Source organism: Phocoena sinus, chromosome 1 (assembly GCF_008692025.1).
Source record: "Phocoena sinus isolate mPhoSin1 chromosome 1, mPhoSin1.pri, whole genome shotgun sequence".
NCBI classification, from domain to species: Eukaryota; Metazoa; Chordata; class Mammalia; order Artiodactyla; family Phocoenidae; genus Phocoena; species Phocoena sinus.
In genome coordinates, this window is record NC_045763.1 from 109,041,778 (window position 1) to 109,063,311 (window position 21,534).

General features: G+C 44.8%; 1 protein-coding gene and 1 long non-coding RNA gene across 2 annotated transcripts; one reads left to right on the top strand and one right to left on the bottom strand.

The window, feature by feature from the left end:
• Window positions 1-68: 68 nt before the first annotated feature.
• Window positions 69-12,035, top strand: LOC116753118. The gene is made up of 2 exons (XR_004349684.1): window positions 69-877; window positions 8,042-12,035. It is a non-coding gene; the product is annotated as an uncharacterized LOC116753118 (long non-coding RNA).
• On the bottom strand, window positions 11,415-15,644 carry TXNIP (thioredoxin interacting protein). Its single transcript, XM_032630610.1, has 8 exons — window positions 15,089-15,644; window positions 14,493-14,565; window positions 14,239-14,386; window positions 13,920-14,022; window positions 13,530-13,786; window positions 13,272-13,428; window positions 13,007-13,158; window positions 11,415-12,877 (listed from the first exon to the last, which is right to left on the bottom strand). Exons 1-8 carry the CDS (start codon window positions 15,339-15,341, stop codon window positions 12,842-12,844), a joined length of 1,179 nt encoding a protein of 392 aa, XP_032486501.1. The 5' UTR covers window positions 15,342-15,644; the 3' UTR covers window positions 11,415-12,841.
• Between the last annotated feature and the right edge of the window lie 5,890 nt (window positions 15,645-21,534).

Below are 21,534 nucleotides of genomic sequence, written 5' to 3' on the forward strand. Positions count from 1 at the left end.
CCCTTCCCTCCTACCCCCATGGTGGGACACCTAATCCCCATCTAGCTCTGCCAAGGCACATTCAGGAGCTCATCTGCGGGGCTGCGCAGAGAGAGCTGTATACAGCCCACGCCCTGAAGACCAGCTGGCTTCTGGGCTTCTGGTCCTCAGGCAGTGGGGACGACATGATTCACGTGTGTTCACATGTGTTCACAGGGACACAGGCCCTCACTTTCCCACGCTTGACCTTGATCTTGTCCTTGTTTACAAGGAATGATTACAACTATTTTTGTGGGGAGAGTCAAGAAAGCCAGGTGTGGGGAGGGAGTAGGGAGGAAGTGCCGATTCTTCTTCAGCACACTCGCCCTCTTCCAGGCCCTGGAGACCCCACTTCGAAAGGTGTGTCTGTGAAGCAGGAGCCCCCTAAATATCCTATTCTCCACTTCCGGAAGCTGCTGTGTGGCTGAGTTGCAGTTTCCCTTCTGTGGAATTTAGTTCTTCCTTTGTGGAATTTAGTTAGCCTTTCTCTCACTCCCTTCTTGTGCGGAGGGGGAGGGGGTAGGCAGTGTTGCTTTACAGGAAGTAAGGAGGGTGAGAGGAAGGGGGTGACTTAGGGACACTCAGCTCTGAGAGGTGCTTTCTCACCCACACAGTTCTCCCTTGGGTGAGGTCACTTCCCTGGGCTCTGATTGGCTTCCGAGGAAGCCCTAGATGTACTGATTGGTTCCAGCCACTTGACATGCAACAGTCACGGGTGAGCTGCATGTCCAGAATAGGGACTGGATAAGGAGGCAGGAACAGATAGCTGGGATGCTGTCATAGCAACCTTACTAAACATTTGAAAGCCATGAAGATGGGATGTAGGAGAATCTTCAAGAAATTCCCCAGCCATATTCAGGTAGGCAGACTGAAATCCCTATGGCATCAAGTGATAGAGACTGGCAATCTAATGTTAGATACTTCTGACCCAATTGTAAAGAATGAATAGGGGCTGTGACTCCATTGAGGGAAAGCACCTTAAAAGCCTGGTTTGGGTGTGGTAGTAGATGTTAAGGTAGGAGCCAAGAGAACAGAGAAGGAAACAGGAATAGAAATAGAACATTCCAGAGTTATTGAGCAATTTGGATGATTGATGTGTTTCCTTTTCTAGTTCTCTGAGGTATTGTGTGAGTGGAGTAGGGGGAGGGGCCAGGGGACCTGTCACTGGGGTTTCCCATAGTCACACTGTAGCCTGTGATTGTAGCTAGGGAGAAATTAGCAGAAAACAAAAGACCCTGGAAAATCTCCTTTTACCTTTCTCCCCTGCATATACACACATACCAGACCTAATCTGGTTAACTATGTTTGTGTCTATGTTGGGGGCACAGTTGACCTCCTAAATCCCACCTAATGCCAGCATGTGTACTCAAAAGAGTGGGAACAAAGAAGATTCTAGACAAGAGACAGTAGAGGAGAACTGAACACACCCCTGCCCCCGCCTCTATACACACACATCCTTTTCCCATGAAACAGGGGAAGGATAAAGGTTAGAGTGGCCTCTTGAGATCAGTTGTACTTCCTCAAAGACAAAGTGTCAGAGAGACCAGACCAGTCTTGGACTCTTTCCTATCTGGCCTCCTGCCCTTCCTGGCAGGTGACCTTGCTGAACAAAGCCAGAGACAGGGGACCCAGCAGCTTCCCCAGATTCCGGAACAGTTCCAGGAATGAGCTAGACTGTTTCCATTGACCTTTCCCCTACTTTCCATAGGTTCTATTGGGCAGGCTGAGGCAGAAGCCTAAGACTCAGTAAGTAGAGTCAGGGCTGCTAGTCCTCCGGAGGACCACCTGAAAGGGTAGAGGTCCAAGCACTGCTTGCAAACATTTAGAGAGGCCCCACGTGGTTCTTGCTCAGCCCTGGACTGCGTGCCTGCTTATGTTGAATAGATTGCTCCCATGCCCACAGCCTAGGCTGCTCTTGCCCCAGGCAGGGTAGGTTCTCAGTCAAGAATCCTATCCTTCCATACCCCATGTTCCATCCCTAGCCTACTGGTCCCCTCCCACCTCGGGCAGGAAGCTTGAGATTGGGGTCTGCAAATTTAAGCTCAGGGACTCAGGTGATTTGAGGGAGGGCTGAATGAGAGACCTGGTTATAGCATGCAGTTTAGAAGATTGGGAGTAGAGACCAAAGAAAATTGGAGGGTCAAATATTGGGTGGACAGGACACCCATGGTTGGTGAGGTAAAGACATGTATTTTCCTCAATTCATTTTTATTGCTGTTTGAACTTTGAAAGGAAGGAAGGGTGGCTTGTAGGCCTAGGCTAGTTTAAGAACTAAGCCAAAGGGAAAAGCTGCCATCTCAACTGGGCAAAGCACTGGTTTATGGTCCTAGTTTCACCACTCCATAGCTTTGTACCCTTGGGAAAGTCATGTAGTCTCCAAGCGTCAAATTCCTCATGTATGAAAGAGAATTTGAGTTAGATGTCCACTAGGAAATCCTTCAAGCTGACGTTGATCCACCTGCAAGAATCCAGATGGTTCTGAGAACAAAGGTCAGGATGTGTCCAGCTTTTGCTGAATTCATTCCGTCTGCTGGATTTCCCCACCTTATTCTCAGCTGGGCAGGCAAAACATACCTCAGGCAACTAGCCAGTCCTTTCCAGGAACCTGCTTCAGCCCAAGTAGCAGAAGGATCAGCAAGTCCATTAACTAGCAAGGAAGGAGACACCCCTGCAGCAGAGTTCAAGGTCACGATCAGCAAGCCAGGACTCAAATCAAGCAGGCCACCAAGGAATTTCTGACTGAGGAAGGGGCCTGTGGGGCAGGTCCTCCCTATCTCCCCTCACGTAGCGTGTCTGGCCAGAGGACAGAGAAGAGAAATGAGCTAGACAGGAATAGTTCAGTTAGCTAATCTGGCCAGACCAGTGGTGACCCTTTCTCCGCTGACCTTTCCCCTACTGAGACTCACTTTGTCCCCAAGGTCATTTGGGACCAGAAAGTGGGAAATAACAAGTTCTAGTTTCCTAGTATCGCCTCAGAAAGTTACTTGCCTTATCCCCAACAGGACTTAATTTGCCATTTTGTACTCCAGAGGGAAGGGAGGTTCCCCCTGCAATTCTAATGGGAGTCCGTGGAAAGACAGTGATCCAACCCTAATTGCAGGACCTGAGAGGCTAAGTGCGATCACCCTGGGCACCCAAAATTTGGGGGGAAGGAATCCAGGGATTCCTCAGACCCAGTCCTGACCAATGCAGGGAGGGGCTATGCCCCGGTGACCTCTGACTCTGGGACTGTTCTTCATTCTCAAACCTCTACTCCTCCTGGAATTCTCAGCTGTGGGCTGAGGTTCCCAAGACTTGGACCCCTGCCTCTCCTTGAATCTTCTCCATTCTCTAATTCCATTTCCCTTGGTATAAAATAGACAAGGAGAAATATCCAAATCCTGCGTCTTACGTTCTCTGTTACACTCAGGGCAGCCTTAATAGTGCTAGAATAGGAAGGAGGTTAGACCTGTCTTTGCCTGACCCAAAAGGATTGGGGGGACAAACTAACCTGAGTCACAGACACAGATCTGGGATATTTCCTATCTTGGAGAGAATAGATGAAATCCCATGTGGACAGGGAAAGAAGCCCTGGTACTCATCCTCCTTATGCTCTGCTATGGCCAGAGAACTAGCCATTCTAGAGGGGAAATTCCGTCAACTAAGGAGGTCAAGGTAACTCTTTTTTTTTTTTTTTTTTTTTATAAATTTATTTATTCATTTATTTATTTTTGGCTGTGTTGGGTCTTCGTTTCTGTGCGAGGGCTTTCTCTAGTTGTGGCAAGCGGGGGCCACTCTTCATCGCGGTGCGCGGGCCTCTCACTGTCGCGGCCTCTCTTGCTGCGGAGCACAAGCTCCAGACGCGCAGAGCTCAGTATTTGTAGCTCACGGGCCCAGCTGCTCCGTGGCACGTGGGATCTTCCCAGACCAGGGCTTGAACCTGTGTCCCCTGCATTGGCAGGCAGACTCTCAACCACTGCGCCACCAGGGAAGCCCCAAGGTAACTCTTTTACCTCATTTTTCGTGGGCAGAGATGGTAAGAGGATGTGAAACAAAGATGGGGTCAGTGAAAGGAAGGCCAAATGCTGACCGGTCCTTTTCTCAGCCCTCTGCTTCCTGTCTCCAAGCCTCTCTCTTGGCCCTTGGACAGGCTTTCTTGTCTGACCATACTTGGATGCTCTTGGCCCCTCACCTCTCCCTTACTTGGCTCCTGTTTTGAGACTTGCTTTCCATCCTGAGCCACCATTCGAACACCTGTCCAGAGCTATCAGGGATGTTTATAAACTTCTCAGGAGCTGGACTGGGCCAGGTCAGGAGGGGTGGCTGAGAGCCAGAAAGAGAGCTTGCCACTCAGACTCTCTTATTGTCTTTCAGATTCCTTTCCTTTTCTGACTCTCTAACCACGTCTTTCTTTCCATGTCTCTCTTTGTCTCATGTCTTTAGCATTATGCTACTTAAATTAGGTTATCAATGGGTGATGTGGTGAGGAATGTTTGGAGCCACAGACTACACACCTTCCAGAATGTCAATTTTGCTTTTAAGATTTGCTGGGGGAAGATAAATTATTCTTATACTAAAATTACACAAATATATTATGCAGTGTGAATCAAAATTTGCACTTTTTAAACATAAAACGGGTACTTCAAAGACATTTCTGGCTTGTGACAGGCTACTTTTGACTGTTCCAGAAGCCCGGGGGAAAATTCAGTTTCCCTAATCTTAGGGGTCCTTCAGAGGAAATATTTGAGAAGAAGCTCTACTTAGAGCAGAGGTGACAACCTAAGGCAAAAACCTTAACACCAGACAAGAGCCAAGGGTATAAAGGAGTGAAGCAGGTGAGTGTAATGCAATAGGGAGTGGTGAGAACTGGCAGATATAAGTCTGCCTGACCCTTTTAGCTCTAGCAGGTTGATGCCATGAAGGAATGTGGGCTCAGTGTTACCAAATGTGGTTGCTTTTTAAGGGAAGCCAGAACAATAGATTTTAGTGAGATCTGGTTTTTTAATGTTTACAACCAATTCAAATATTTAGAAAGAAGCTGCAAGCTGATTCTACCTATGGGCCCTCGGTTTGCTGCCTCTGACCTCTATCAACATTTCTTCCACTTCCCAAAGGTGTATGTGGCCCAAATCTGGACTTCCAAGGTCTCAAATTCTGTTCCCAAGAGCTGGGGGCAGTGAGCTTCATGAGGTTACAGGGGAGAATGGAGCTCTCCTGCAGGACAGCTTGGGGAGGTAGAACTGAAGAGAAGCCCTTTGGGTACCAATGGCAGGTGACACCTTTCTCCAGCGGGAGAGAAGGAGCCATTGGTCCCTGCCCAACCACCTTTTCCCTGATCTTCAGGGATATGGAGCTAAAAACATCTTGGGGTCTGGAACAGAAACCAAAGATTCCTCAGAGTTGGAAGATGAGACAAGCATGAAAGCCCACGCATAGAGAGAAATGGGAGAACAGGAGATGAAGGAAGGAAGCTGTGAGCCTGGATAGATGAAGGAGGAAGTCAGAATTTAGACAGGTAAACTGGAGAGGGAGGGGTCTTTAGCCACAGAACCATATAAGGGAAGCACAGTTCTCACGCTCCTGAACCCCGCCTCCCCTCCCAGCAACTGAAATCCTTCCCCTGTCCATCTGTCCATGAGGTTAAAAATATCTTAGCTGGGTACCCAGCCAGACATTTCCAAGAACCTGTTTACCGACCATCTGATTGACTTGGAGAGGTGGTCAGCAGCTCCATCACCCAAAAGGGAATGAGAATGGACCTTGCTTACATTCCAGGACTCAAGGCCCATGGGTGTCACGATTCTGTCCCCATGTTCTGCCTTTCCTCTTCCTTCTTCCATCACTCCATGGCCTGGAGATGACCAATCAGTTGGTAGTCAGAAAAATCCCAGTCTTCAGTCTGTCCAACCTTTTCATAACAGGCTCCATAGAAAGCACAGCAGGGTCACACCAAGGGAAAGGTCAGGACAAGACAGGAATAGCCTAAATAGGCTAAATTGGGCCTCATCAGTGGGGCCTCCACTGGCTTTTGTGCTACTCAGTCTAGCCCACCTCAGGGAAATAAATCAAATGAGATGCAATACCTTCAAATAAGGAGTCTGGGAGTTCTTTGTAGTGTCACAAATAGCACTCTCTGTTTCTCAGTTCATCACTCCAAATGGTGGGAAGCTTGCCTCTGGAGTTGTATACTGAAAAGTTAAGAAAGCTCAATTAATTAATTCCCAGAAGGTGATAGAGTTACTCCAGAGGCCTGTAAAGCACGCTGGGAGTATGAGAGAGAAAACTCTAGTGGTCCCAGAGCTATACCATGGGGGTGTGCAGAGGGCGTGTCCTGGCCTGGGGGTAGGAGTCCCAATAGTGGGCCACCTCTCCCACCACAAAATTAACTGCAGGTTGAGTCAGCCTCTGTACAGTGACCTCTTCTCAGACTGTTTTGCTCCCCCAACACAGGAAGGGAATCAAGAGGAGCAAAGAGAGAGTGGTGTTACCTATGATAGGTCAGAGAGGAGGAACAAATTTGAGGACATGCCTGGGAGTGAGCTAATCAAGGCAGTGGTGGTGAATATGCCTCCTCTTTTATTTTAGATAACAAGCACAATAACTTCGCCATTGTTTTAACTCTTCATTATATATATATATATATATATATATATATATACACATTTTTTTTAAGGAGAAATAAAGCTGTATTAGTTTGCTAGGGTTGCCAGAACAAAATGCCACAGACTGGGAGGCTTAATTAATTTTCTCACAGTTCTGGAGGCTTTGAGTCCAAGATCAAGGTGTCCACAGGTTTAGTTTCTTCTGAGGCCTCCCTCCCTTGCTTGCAGATGGCCGCATTCTTTTCTTTTTTCATTTAATTAAAAAAATTTATTTTATTTTAGGCTGTGTCGGGTCTTCGTTGCTGCACGCAGGCTTCTCATTGCAGTGGCTTCTCTTATTGCAGAGGAAGGGCTCTAGGTGCATGGGCTTTGGTAGTTGAGGCTCACGGGCTCTAGAGCGCAGGTGCAGTCGTTGTGGCGCATGGGCTTAGTTGCTCCGCGGCATGTGGGATGTTCCCAGACCAGGGTTTGAACCCACGTCCCCTGCATTGGCAGACAGATTCTTAACCACTGCACCACCAGGGAAGCCCCTGGCCACATTCTTGCTGTGTCCTCACGTGGACTTTCCTCTATGAGCTGAGTGTGCTTGTCTGTGTCCTAATCTTCTCTTCTTATAGGGGCACCAGCACATTGGGTTAGGGCCCAGCCATATGACCTCATTTTACCTTCATCACCTCTCTTAAGGCCCTATTTCCAAATACAGTCATATTCTGAAGTACTAGGGTCTGGACTTCAACATATGAATTTATGGGGTTTCAGTTCAGACCATAAGAGCAGCTGCTCCCTGTTGGTTGAAGCAGAAGTCTCTTCTCAGAGGAGAGAGGAGTCTTCCCACATGGCCTAGAACTTGACCCAGCCAAGTCATGACCATGACTCTGATTCCCTGTTGTTTTACCACATGCCTCAGTGACTGAGAGTAGGTCAGGGAGTGAAAAAGAAATTATGTCCTTAGTACATTTTCACTAAATATTTCAGCCTTTGTGAGGCCACGTATTCACAAAAGAAGTAAAGAAGTTACGTTTTTGTCAACAAGTGGTTGGCCTTGGAAGGCACACAACTCACTGAGGAACCACATAAGTGCCTCTAATATGCTGAGGCAAGCCATGAACACAGGAGCTGAAGACAGTGAGAAATCAGATGTCACATCCTAGTTGGGAAGCAGGTTCGTCACCAGGTTAGTTCAATCAAATATATGTTTTAGGTGCTGGGGTTGAGGAGGGCGTCAGTCCTGGAACACTTTATCAGAGAAATTTATATTTTCATATGGCCTCAAGTTACTGGCATCCTCCAGTACTCCCTTTAGCATTTCTTGAAGGGTAGGTATTATAGTACTGAACTCCTTCAGCTTTTGTGTGAGAATGTCTTTCATTTTTCCTCATTCCCAGGTTTCACATGTGGATGACCAGGGTTCACACTTAAAGAACTTTACTATTTTCTTACAGCTACATTGGACCACCAGGAAAATAACTTGCCTGGATATTATTTCTTGCTTTTAATGGTCACGATTTTTGCCAGAAGATGAGACAATGGATGTCCTCCAGCATCACATCTATTTACATATTTCTCTGCAAAGTGTCCAGCAGGTCCCACTCTTTGTGGGTGAGTTCTACAAACACGTCTTCAAAGGTCACTGATCTCTAAAGCATCATGGATACTCTGGTTCAGTCAGCAACATTCTTTCCAGTGCCTCCCATGACTTGCTGTATTCTGTTGGTCAGAAGCCAGTCAGTAGCCACTTAGTGGTTGCACAAAGAGTGGAGTTTCCTCACTGGATGTGGATCACAGTCTGTGGCTGGGAACATCCAGAAGTGGGGTTCAGTGTTCTCCCCCAGAACTGGGAAAAGTGGCTGCATTCTGGAAATAACTGAAAGTGATGAAAATCCAGCCTCCATCATCACTGAGAAGGTGGGGATAAACCGCGCGGGGCGGCTGGAAATGAAGGCACGGTGACGGGAGGAGGGTGCATGACCCCTTTTCACAGGTTGGGGCGCGGGCGGGGAGCGTCTTCTTCCCGCAGCCCCGCCAGCCGCCACGCGGGCCCCGAAGCCGCCACATGTGCTCCCGCCGCTGCCATGGCGCCTCCCTTCCCCACATATATTTTTAAAATCCTCACTTCTAAGGTTGTTACTATTACTCTTTCCCATTTTACAGATAAACTGTGGCACAGAGAAGGTTAAACAAGTTGCAAGGTCATACAGCTAGTTAAGTGGTGGAAGTAGGATTTGAATTTAGATAGTTTGGCTCCAGTTGGTATTGTGCTTAATTACCACACTATACTATTTCTCCTTAATAGTATAGGGAGGCTGATCCCTGAACTTCTTCTAGGCTATAGACTCACCTATTGGGCCAGGACCTGCAGCCCTGATTCTGCAGTCATCTCTGAGAGGGAGTTTTTCAGCTTTGGAAATGGAAGTGAACGTAGAGTCAGAACAGAGAATGGGGCAAAAGTTTCTTTCTTTCCACTCCAGAACTATTGAGGTCAGGAGGCTTGGGACAGAGGCCATCAGAGGGTCAGTAAAACATTCTCCTTATCCATCTTATGCATTCCATCACCTAGAGATAGTCCGAGGAAAAAATACTAAGAAGGGGTCTGTATACTACTGAAAGAACTGGGCAGAAGTAACTCTTTTACCCCACTTCATAACCTTCAGCTCTTAGGTGATTGTTTTTTGTTGACCAGGTGTTTGGTCAGATCTTCTCTCCATACTTTTCCCTCCCGATGCCTCAACCCAAGTTATATCCTTGTTTTTCCAGTCTGTTCAGAGTTATCAAGGTAGCCAAGGATCCTGGTTGTGGAAGTATCTGTTCTTTCCTTGTTAATTTTACTTTCTCTAGCTCTTTTCTCTCTTTAGTTTTCTTTCTGTCTTCTCTCAGATCTTCCTATACCAGATTGGGCCTAATGAATAAATGATACTAAGAACTGGATCTCCTCAAATGGCTGTACATGTAGGTTATAGCTCTTTAAAAATTAAAAGGCATACGAGAAGAGCAAAGGAAAGGAAGACCCAAGGTATCCACCCACTTAAATGGAGAAACAGCTGGGCTGGGACCTAAGGAAGAGTACTTAAGCAAGCCTATGTGTAGATGTCCTGGGGTGGGGTAGAAGTTGTATATCGAAGGCAAAAGGAAGTCCAGTGGAGACTTTTGTGCTCTAAGGGAGGGATGCGTTTCCTCTGGATGAACAGCTATAGCTGCTTCCTTCCTCCCTCAGATTTTGCTGTGCTGTTCAGTATGACAGTCACTAGTCACAGGGAGCTAACTAAATTTAAAATAAACAGAAATAAAAATTCAGTTCATCAGGAAGAGTAGCCACATTTCAGAGCTCACTAGTCATATGTGGATAGTGGCTACCGTATTAGGGCAAATATAGAACGTTTCCATCATTATAGAAAGTTCTGTTGGCCAATGCTGGATTTGAGGTATTAGGGTATCAGGAGGAGGTGCATATGTTCTGGCCCTTCAAGGATCAAATCTCTATCAGACCTTGGGTGTAAGTTATCTACCCTCTCCATCCCCTTCTCATATCACGTACCAGTAGCCAGGCTGTATACACAAACAACCAGGCTTTTGTGCTCCATGGTCTCTCCATCTCTTTGTCCTGCCCTCTGGCCTGCTCTTGTCCTTGCTCTATCCCTCCAGTCCCTGCAAAACAAGCTCCAGAAAAACTTTTCCATCAACTTTGACTTAGTTTTCCGGTCACAGAGTTGAAAAAGGGCGGAGGCACTAAATTCTTGCACAGGTAAGAAAAGGAGGCAGAGGTGAGAGTAAAGGTCACAGTCACCATGGCAGCAGAGCTAGAGGCTGACACCTTGGTAAAAAAAAAAAACGACAACGGCCAGTAGAGAGCAAAAGAGCTGCTGAGAATGAAAGATAGATGCAGACAAAGATTGAAGTGGAAAAGAATCTTTTCAATCCTACTTTCTGTTCAATTTACATTGATTTTATGAAATTCCAGGAGCCTGAGGTCTGGAATTACTATGTGGAGGTCCATAGAAAAGCCAACCCCCAAATAAGGGCTAGGACTAGATTTGTCTGCAGATTTAAATGAACCAGAAATCAGAACGTACGCTAACCTTTGCCATCTCAGCGTTTCTCATCACTAGTCACTCCTTTCTGAATAAAAATCATTTCAATTAGAGGTGGAATTGCGCCATCAGTCTGTTATTACTCTACAAGGAAGTAACAGAAACTGCTGAAGCATATCATAAGGAATGAGGGTTGGTTTGAATATTCAGCAAACATTTACTACGTTATGATCATGTACTTGGATATGAACTGTAATGGGAGCTGCAGAGATAAAAAAACGGTAGCTGCATTCAAATGACTCGATGGTCGTAACTCTAAATCCTTATGTCCTGCATTACGTCTTCCTGCATATAAACCAGGCTTATACTGGGAAGAAACTATGATGAAACCAAATTATGAAAAAGACCCATAACCTTTTCCTTCCAAATCCCCTCACAAACTTCATTTCCCTGTATTTCAAGAGCTCATTAAACAAAACAAAAATCAAAGCTTCATGCACTCCAAAGTTGAAGGAATTTAGTAATGATTAACTATAGATGTAGAAAACTAGCTTGGACCACCAGAAGATCCCACTACAGTTCTTTAGTGAATTCGACAAAAGACAATGTAGCTCAAATTCCTCTTCACCCCACCAACCCGCATTCTGACTATATTCATTACGGTCAATAGGAAATGGTTTCTCTACAAGGTTTCCAACAATGTGAATTGTGAAGTAGGGGGAAAGCTCCTTTGGGCACATTTTCTTTCTAATAACGTCTTCAACACCATCTCAGAGACAAGAAAACAAACTTTTTTGCCATTAAAAAAAACTTTATTTTATTTATTTTTTACAAAGAATACCCCCACCTGGGGTGAAAAAATATATCTGGTTAAGTACAAAATATAGTTTTTGTCATACAAAAAGATACACAATTAAAAAACAACAAAAGAATGAAACCACCTTCAGCCCACATACTTTCTCAGGAAAGGGAAGATAGAGCTCAGTGCTCTGACACATGACAGTGAACAAAGTGCTAAGGCTGAGGGAGACTGAGCAAGTGCTAGAGGCTGCAGTGAGAGAGGGGCTGTCAACATCCCTGTCTCCTAACACTGGGCAGGAAGGGAGCCCGCACAGCTTTTGTGAAGACCTGCCCTCTAGTTTCTCATGGCAACATCTGTATGCTCTGATCACAGTGTTGGGGCATTTTGATTTAGAGTTCCTCCTTGGGTTTGGAGAAGTCACAGTGGGCAAGGCTGATAGCAGCAACCCTTCTCATATAGTTAGAGTGTCAGAATTGCAGAATTCTGTACACTGGGACAAAGTCTCAAAAGCAGTAACTTTTTTTTTTTTTGTCATTGTGCTTACCCCTAGAGACATAGTAGACCAGTTTTAGCTTACACTTGAGAAAGGAAAAAAAATCCCAAATTTGACACAAACTAAAGTGCTAAGAACATCACCTCAGAATCAATTCCAAGGAGTCACATGAAAAGAAAAACACATTCTCCCACGTGAAAATGTTTGCCAACAGGAGAACACAGTGCAATAGGCTCTAAAAATGGCTTTTAAGACCTTTGGTGGGGTACAGTTACTACCGCTTTATACCTGATTTAAAGTACTTTCTGAACAAAGACCATCTTTGAGCTTCTTCCCTTTAATCCACGTGGGAAGCTCACTCCAAAGTCCAAACCAAATCAGCTCTGGAGGGATTTTTTTTTTTCTATAAGTGTACAAACAAAGGGGAACAACAATTTTAAGAACATCCTTTTCCCAAAGTTTTGGCCGTGATTTTTTTCCTTTTCATTTTCCTGGTTTGCTAAATTGGCTCTCCTCTACACGGCAGAGGTTCAAGGTCTATTGTTATACCAATCTATAATCCCCTCCATAAAACACTGGGAAGACCATGCCAGGAGGCCATTTCTACCCCTTATTCAAAACTACTGAAAATGCCTCAATTTTCAAAGAGATTTAAGAAAATGGGATTGGCCTGAATTTTTCTAGTATGTTTTTAAACCCATCCAGCAAAATACCCCGTATCACATCTCACTGGCTGAGGACGAGTGTGCACCCATTAAAGCCCAGGAGATTGCATGCTGATCACCTCCTACACTGGAGAGTCAGAGGCTGGGGTGGACCAGTACCCCACTGTAGAGACTGCTGAGTCTCTAAAAAAGTACGAGTCCGGGAAGAGAGATGAAAAGAAACAAGTAGGTACAGCTGCTTCTTTTCTTCCACATGCTCACTGCACATTGTTGTTGAGGATGCAGGGATCCACCTGGGAGGAAGAAAGAAAACATTTTAGTTTGGGTGAGAACTAAAAGAACAACCCAGTTTAGCAATCCCTCCAAGTCAACTTCCTATAGTAGGCTTAGGGCAAATGTAGTGGTAAAATGACAATTCTCACCTCAGTGTAAGTAGGTGGTGGCATGAACTTGAACTCAGGAGCATACATAAAAATAGGGCTGTCTTGAGAACCATCTGTGTCATCTAGCAGAGGAGCAGTGGGGCTCTCCAATCGGTGATCTTCAGGAATGATATCCATATAGCAAGGAGGAGCTAGAGAGAGAAAGTATGGGGATAAGAAGCCTGGCCAAGGAATGCTTGACCATCACCAATTTTACAAACCCAAGCAGGCTGGAGAGAAAGACCAGACATTAGGTCTAGCTCACCTTCTGGGGTATCGGGGATGTTTAGATCTACCCAACTCATCTCAGAACTGGTTCGGCTGGCCATGCTGGATGTCCGGCTACTGAGGCCTGACCTGCTGCCAATTACCAGGGGCAGGTCAAGAATGACTTTCTTGGAGCCGGGGACGCTAACATAGATCTAGCAAAGGAGACGGTGGTTTGTTAGACTGGAGATCTGGAGAAAACACCACTATTGTTCTGACAGATGAACAATTTCTCTCTCCAGCCCCACCCACTCACCAGTAAGGAGTATTCAACTCGAAGGATGTTGCAGCCCAAGATAGAAGGCCTGATCTTCTGCACCCGAAGGCTCTTGCCACGCCATGATGCGCAAGTTCCTGAGATAATATGATTGCCTCTGACCGATGACAACTTCTGCGTCAGCATCTTGGTTTGGCCATTGGCAAGGTAAGTGTGGCGGGCAACAATGGCAGCTTTGGGGACCACGATGCGGGAACTCGTATTCTCAAAGTCAGCATGGATGTTAATCTCATCACCTAGCAATGAGAAAGATGAAAACCGATGCTTAGTACAGTTGATGACTTTTCATCTGTCCCTGTCTCCTGCCCTCACCCCCAAACCCACAGTTCCTGTTTTAATAGTCTCCCATTTTAAGCACTAGATCCTTACCTTCACAGAAGCCTTTTCTGTCTATTTGGGCAGAGACGGACACCCGCCCATCAGGAATAAACATGCAGGAAACTTTCTTCTCCTTTTTAGCAGACACAGGTGCCTATGTAGAATGGAGAAGAAAAACGTGTTTTCAGGATTCCTAGAGATCCTTTCTCTGCTTCTCTTTCCTTGCCACTGCTAATTTAGAATAGGCAGCTTTCCCTCCCACCCTGATGACTTAGGACTTGATTCCCTGAGGGGCTTCACTCTAATGCCCTAGACACTTGACTTATTATCCCTGAAACCCAGAAAAATAGAATCTTAAAATGAACCTCACCAGTAAATCAGGGGTATTGACATCCACTAGATCCATCACTTCAAAGTTTTTCTTTGTCTCCTGAGTTGGGTGGCTGGGGCGATCAAGAAAAGCCTTCACCCAGTAGTCTACACACCCATATTTTCCTTTGAAAGATGTTCCCAGAGGCCTTTATCAAGAAAAAAGAAACAATTAATTTAAAAATGCTCTCCAAGAAGAGTAAGTGATCAAAGGAGGGGAAGATAAGTCCACAGATGCATTTAGCTGATACATACCCCTGAGGAAGCTCAAAGCCAAACTTGTATTCATATTTGTTTCCAGGTCTCATGATCACCATCTCATTCTCACCTGAAGGGAGAGAAAAGTGAGTAGCCATTAGGTTTCTTGTTACACTTAAAATGCATCTGTGCGATATGGAATTCTTGGGCAGCATACAAGAGTATTGTAGAACCCCCATTTTCATCCCTTATGTTCTTAAACGAGAGATTCTGATGCATTTCATTGGGCCAAAAAGTTGCAAAGCCCTGCAGTGCTCAAAGGCTCAACCAGGACACTTAAGCTACTATCATCTCAAACAGAAAGCAAAGAGAATAAACAAGTTATGCACACAGAAAATCTTTCAATAGCTAAGGCAACATCCCTCAGGATCACCTACAGAACACAGCACCATAAGAAATTGCACACATCACCCTTTTTTGGGTGGGGGGTGGGAGGAGTTTGCAAGTTAAAACTAAAAAAGATAAGGAAGCCACACAAAATGCAAACCACACAACCTGAGCAACTTAGAATCTACACTGTAGGCTCCATTTATTCGTATCAATTCTCTTCTCGAATCAGCTTTCACCTTCCAGCAAACAGCTGGGCCACTCACCTGTTGGCTGGTCGTCCGGGAGAAGCGTGTCTTCGTAGCGCAGGTAGTTCAATGTCTGTTTGCACTGTTGGGATCCCTGCATCCACAGGACCTTGGCCATTCCGCAAGCCAGGATCCTGACAGCTTTGACTGCAGTGACTTCACACACCTCCACTATCACCCGGCCAGCCACCTTCTCCCCACTGCCGTACACCTTTTCGGGGTCGTTAAAGACCACCTCGAAAGACTTCATCTTCTTGAACATCACCACCATAATTGGGCTGGGTTGGCTTAAGAGTTAAAAACGAGGGAGGAAAAACAGAACCCCAAATCAAAGGACCCTTAGCAATAAGTTAAAATTATTTCACTCTTCAATCCTCTACTAAATTTTCGATAAGATGTCCACAGAAATTGTAAGCTGCGGCTTAGGCCAAGGGATTTCAAGAGAAAAATAAACCCTTTCTTCTCTTTCTTTCCTCCAACAGCTGGAAGAGAGCCCCGGATCTCCGCGGAAAGGCTAAAAGTACACAGCCTGAAGAGACTAAAGGAGAGTTACAACTAAGAGCCGGAAACTGCTCTATATAGTAGCCCGGCAGGCAGGGCCACGCGAGCGCTGGCCTGGAGGCTCGTGCTGCCCTCGTGCACAGCCCTCCCATTGGCTGCCTGTTCCTTGTTTACCAGGAGCCCGACCAATCAGTGAGGTCGCAGCAGCGCGTGGACACAGTGTGCTCCTGGCGGGGAAAATAGTTGTTGTGCATCGCTGCAGGGCCGGGAGGAGGGGGCGGAGGGGCTGTGGGGCGGAGGGGCTGTGGGGCGGCTTCCCTTGGGCCCAAAGGAAGGAAGGCTTCGGCTGCCCGTAAAATTTATCCGAGGCCAGAGTCCTTCGAAGGATACTTTTGGGGTGCCAGCGATGTTTTGAGGTAAAAGGAAAATGTGCTTATGAGGGAATTTCGTGACTAGCCTCAGCCAATGCAATTAATTTAGAGGCAACTGTTTATTTCCGACTCACAAATCGCAAGTCGTGTGAAAAACAATCCCAGAGTTCCAGAATAATTTAGGATCGGGGCGGAGGACAGGGAGTGCCGCTGTTACTGTTCAGGAACATCCCCTTTGTCCTTCTGTTGCCCCGCACCTCTTAAAAACCAACAAACAACATCCCCCACCCCCTAAAAAACCTGCTGTGTGGGAAGGAAAAGAGAGCTTGTCACAAAATTTTAACCACTCTTCAGCGCTCACAGGAAAGCGAGTATCTGGGACTGATCCGCCTTCTCCCTCCCTTTCTAGCCCCCGGGCGCGGGGCTGTGTGCCTCAGCCCATGCGCCCTCCACTCTGTTCTTGGGACCGGAAACAGTGCGGGCGTGTCCACATCCTCTTGCTTATCCCCTCATCTCTTCAGTCCCTAACTGCAAAGTTGGGGGGCACTTTATGTTCCGCCAGTTACCTCATTACCTCTTCAGTAAAGTGTGTTTTTTAGGCTCTAATTATCTCTCACTCCCCGCTTATCCAGGAAAGGAAAAAAAAAAAAGAGGGTGCTTCACTCTTTTCACTCCCCCCCCCCGCCGTTACTTTAACTCTTTCTTGTCTTCGTCCGCTCTCCAACTTACGAAGTCAAAGGTACATTCCTAAATCTGCTGCCTGTGTTCCTCACAGCCTTCAAATTAGTTAAAAGCAAGAAAGTTCTCGTTTGTAACCAAAGTGTCCGAGGAAAGATGGCCGTATTCCTGTTTGAAAGAAGCATTCCCCTGTCTTTGAAAAGTTTTTCATTTTTTGTTGTGTTTTGTTTTTTTCCCTAAGCTGTTTAGAAATTGTTGAGAAAGGGAAGAGAAAACAGAAGGATCACTAGCACACTATATATTCATGCTAAAAGAAGCCTTGACTCTTCGTCCTGTGTTGTCATTTGTCTCTCTGTCAGATGGGCTTTTCCTTAGCTGGCCATGAGATGCCTTAGGAACCGACTCCTGAGAAATTTTTCATAAATGCAATAAGAAAAACTTGTGTGCAGAGATACAGGGATTCTTCTCCCTTGTCTTTGATTCCTGATTCCCTCCCATTTGTAGGGGAATCAGGAGATGACTTCATTTCTTGTGCTGGAAAGAGAAAGACAATGTTCCCAAGATGAGATGGGGAAGTAAATAAGAAGCATTAGAACATCCAGAAATCCTACCCTCCCAGCAAAAAGACGGCTATTCAATGCTGTGAAATATCCTTTTTCCTTCCTCACACACCCTAACTGGGTTGACACTCTAAGGCTAACAAGTTACAACTCAACCCCACCATCAAGCAAGCTCAAAATTCAGGCATCAAGACCCCTGAAAGGGCTGGGCTTCCCTGGTGGCGCAGTGGTTGAGAGTCCGCCTGCCGATGCAGGGGACGCGGGTTCGTGCCCCGGTCCGGGAAGATCCCACATGTCGCGAAGCGGCTGGGCCCGTGAGCCATGGCCATTGAGCCTGCGCTTCCGGAGCCTGTGCTCCGCAACGGGAGAGGCCACAACAGGGAGAGGCCCGCGTACCGCAAAAAAAAAAAAAAAAAGACTACTGGAAAACACACACACACACACACACACACACGCACAGCACCAACCCCCAGGAACAAAAAAGGGAACATGTTGATCCTTAGGGTGTGTGGGTTTGAGGCAGCACCCTGTTCAAGAAAGTTAAGCAATAAGGCCTGAGTTATTTTCAGTTGGTCAACAGTACTGATTATTTGGAGCAGGGAAGGTGGGACTCATTAATTTTAAAATTTTGAATTGTAGCTTCTGAGAGAATTTTTAGCTTGATAGATATGAAACTACATAAATACAAAATATCAAAATGTTTACAAAGAAATACATGAATCAATATTGTTAAACAGTGTGTGATGTGTAACTACATAAATTTTGAGGGACTGAGAGGAGAGGTGAGTGTAATAGACCAGGGTGGTGTTGATTTGGGACATCTTAGAGAAAAGGGAATGCTGATATTTATTTGGGCACATCTGTGAACTTCTGACTTTAAAAAAAACCATAATACCATTCCCTTTTGCTCTAAGTTCCTCTCTTGGGCTCCAGTTTTTTCTTTCCCGTTCAAAACTTAGTACAGACCACTTGTTTGCGCTGTGCTACGACTGGGTTCCCTTAAATGCCAAAAACCTATTTCACTTTGGCAGCAGCTGCTGCCTACCAGGCCTGTAGCCAAAGCATGTTCTGAAATGGAGTCCCCCCTGGCAGAGTTGTTTACAACCTTTCACCTTGTAACCTGGTATTCTGATGAAAATGTGCCTTCTGATTCTTCTTTCTCAGTTCCTGTGCCAAAGAAGAAAAAATCTTGTAAACTGCTGTCCTGAAAACAGAGTACAAACATTTGTGGGGTGCAAGAGAGAAAGAGGGCAGGTCCAGTAAGGAACAGCAAAGGAGGGCTAAGTCCAGTTTTGCAAATTAGATCATCTTTACCTGCTCCTTCCCCACCCTCTTCAATCCCAGTGCCAATAGGAAACCAAGTGGTGATTGTTTGCTTTACAGGAGGTGGTTGAGTAAAGCCAAATCGTTCATGAAGAGAAGTGCCCTCAGTGCTCAACTGCCAATCAGAGACAAGGAGCTGGTTGCATTTCTCTTTTCTTTAACCTCTGGTGTGATAAACATTTAGGACTCTAAAGACTCAGGTTTCCTAATAATCCCTTCTTTTTTCCTTTTAATTGCTACTGTCATCTCCACTCTGTAAAATTCCCTTTTACTCTTATCTTTTCCATTCTTCTCTAGGGAATATTATTTTAAAGACAAATAAAGGTAGTGTGGCATTTGAGGCTGACCAACTTTGCGTATGCCTCCAAGTCATAGATAACTGAGAACTTAGAGTTCAAAGTGACTTTTTGGCTATTTATTGAGCACCTATAATGGACCAGTTCCTTTACATAATTAGCTCAATAATATTTTATTTATAGGTTCATCTGTCATCTTGTTTCAGAAAGGATTTAGGGTAGATTATTTCATTTAATTCTCACAATAACCCTGTGACTCAGGGTTGATGAAGTCAGGCTCAGAGGGTTAAGTAATTTGCCTGCAGTCACAGATTTTGTAAATAGAGCAAGATGTTGAACCCAGATCTGTCTATATGTACCCTTTCTAATGTGTTGTCCTGCCTCTCAGTGCTTTAACACATGGTATCCTGTTTGATCTTCACTGTAAAGGATTCAAGCAAGACTCATAAAATGTTAGAGTTAAAGGGGACTCTAGCAGTCTTTTTTTAAAAAGACTATTCCCTTATTTTAGTTAAGTGACTTGCCCTAGGACATACAGCTAGTAACTGGTAGAGCCACTCTCCAAACCCAGGATTCTTAATACTTAATCTAGAGTCTTATCTCTAGTTTGCTTTGTAAGGGTTCTTGTTTTTCAGTTTAGCTTTAATTATCAAAAAATACTTCATCTGAACGGATTGGTGGTTGCCGGGGTTTGGGGGGTGGGCGAAATGGGTGAAGGGAGTCAAAAGGTATAAACTTCTAGTCATAAATAAGTCATGGGGATGTAATGTACAGCATGGCAACCATAGTTAATAATACTGTATTGCATATGTGCAAGTTGCTAAGAGGGTACATCTTAAAAGTTCTCATCACGAGAAAAAAAATTCTGTAACTATATATGGTGACAGATGTTAACTAGACTAACTGTAGTGATCATTTTGCAACATATTCAAATATCCAATCATTATGTTGTACACTTGAAACTAATATAATGTTGTATGGCAATTATACCTCAATTAAAAAAAAACCCTCATCTGGAAGCCCACATTTTGTGTTTATTGGGGTCTATTTTTCTACTATGTTGAGGAAGGAATGGAGATGTAGAAGTTGTCCAACTTCAGGGAAAGATGGGGAGAGGAGGTAAATTAATTTGTTCAGAACTACTGCAGACATATTTCTTAAAGTTGCCTTATTATATAAAAAAAATTGTTTCCCCCTCTCATGCTATCACCCATATATTTTCTTTCCTTTACTGTCAAATTTCTTAAGAGAGTAACTTATACCAGCTTTCTCTGTTGGCTAAACTTGTCCCTTTGTAGTCTCGCTTCTGCTAACACTGAAATGCTTTTCTTAAAGTTTTCCAGAGGAAACCAGAGTAGTTTCTTAGGCCTTATTTCCCTTGACTCCTATATAATTTGAAAACTGCCATCTTTTTAAATTTAAACGTTCATTTTGACTTTTGGATTTTATCCTTTTTCTCCCTTGCTAGCAATTCCTTTTTTCTCTACCCGCCCCCACCCCCCCCCCCCCACCGAAAGCTTTTCTCCTTGGCCCTCTCCTTTTCTGTCTTCAAGCTTTGCTGTTCAGTTTGCCCATCTGTACATCACTCAAGGAAACCTCTAGCCCGTCTTGAGATTTCCAGTTGGCATCTCAAATTCAACTTGTCTAGTATGGAGCTCATAATCTTCCCCCGTGCTCAACCTCAGTTCTTACCCTTGTTTCTTTTAATGGGACCATTATATATTCCCCTGGTTATCAAGGCATAAAGTCCTGAAATTGTCTTCAATTCCTTCCTCTCTGACATTCCCCACGTTCAATCAACTGCCAAATTCTGAACAGGCCATCTTTCCAGTGTTTCTAGAATTTCTTATTTCTTACTCCACTGTATTCACTCTGGTTCATGTCCTTGTTACTTTTGCCTAGATTATTTTAATAGCTTTTAGCTGATCTTTCTGCTATAATCTATAGACCATGACTAGTTTAATCTAACACAATTGAGTTCCTATCTGTTCCTGTGATGCTCCAAAATCCACCACTTACTGAATCAAATTCAAATGCTTCAACCTGGTATTTAAAGCCTTCACAAATTGACCTAAACCAAACTTTCCAGTCTCATTTCTCTCTACTTCCTCAGAAATGTACCCTACACATCAGCCAAACCTGAGTACTCAGTATTCCTCTAATATATCGTTCTCTGCATTTGTTTATACTTTTCTTTCTGCCTGGAATGCCTGACTTTCCTCCCCATCTCTACTTTTTGAAATCCTACCCACTATTCAGTAGACAGCCAAATGACTTTTCCTGTATGAAATGTTTCCTGATTCCCAAATCCCCTCATCTCTCACCTTGTAACCAGATAGGATTTCATTCTCTTTGAATACTCCATTCCACATTGTTTATATTTCTCATATGGAACTTACATGTAAAGTTTCTTTTCTCTCCTAGGTAATGAATTCCTAGAGAGCAGGATCTGTGTCTTTTTAATTTTTTTATTCTTCATAGCATCTAGCAGAGTACATTTCATAGAGAAAATATGTTATTAACTATAAACTGCATTTGTAGACTGGGATATGTCTCTGGAGTAGAATATGTTACTAATTCAGAACCTAGTATAGTTTCTTATCAACAATAAGAAATTCAATCTCAGTTCCTTCTGCTATACTTGAACATAACCAGTCCCTCCTCAAGGCCTGTGGCCCAATTATGTATAGAGCAAGGGTGGTGAGGGTGGTGAGGTGGTGAGGGGTGATGGTTTA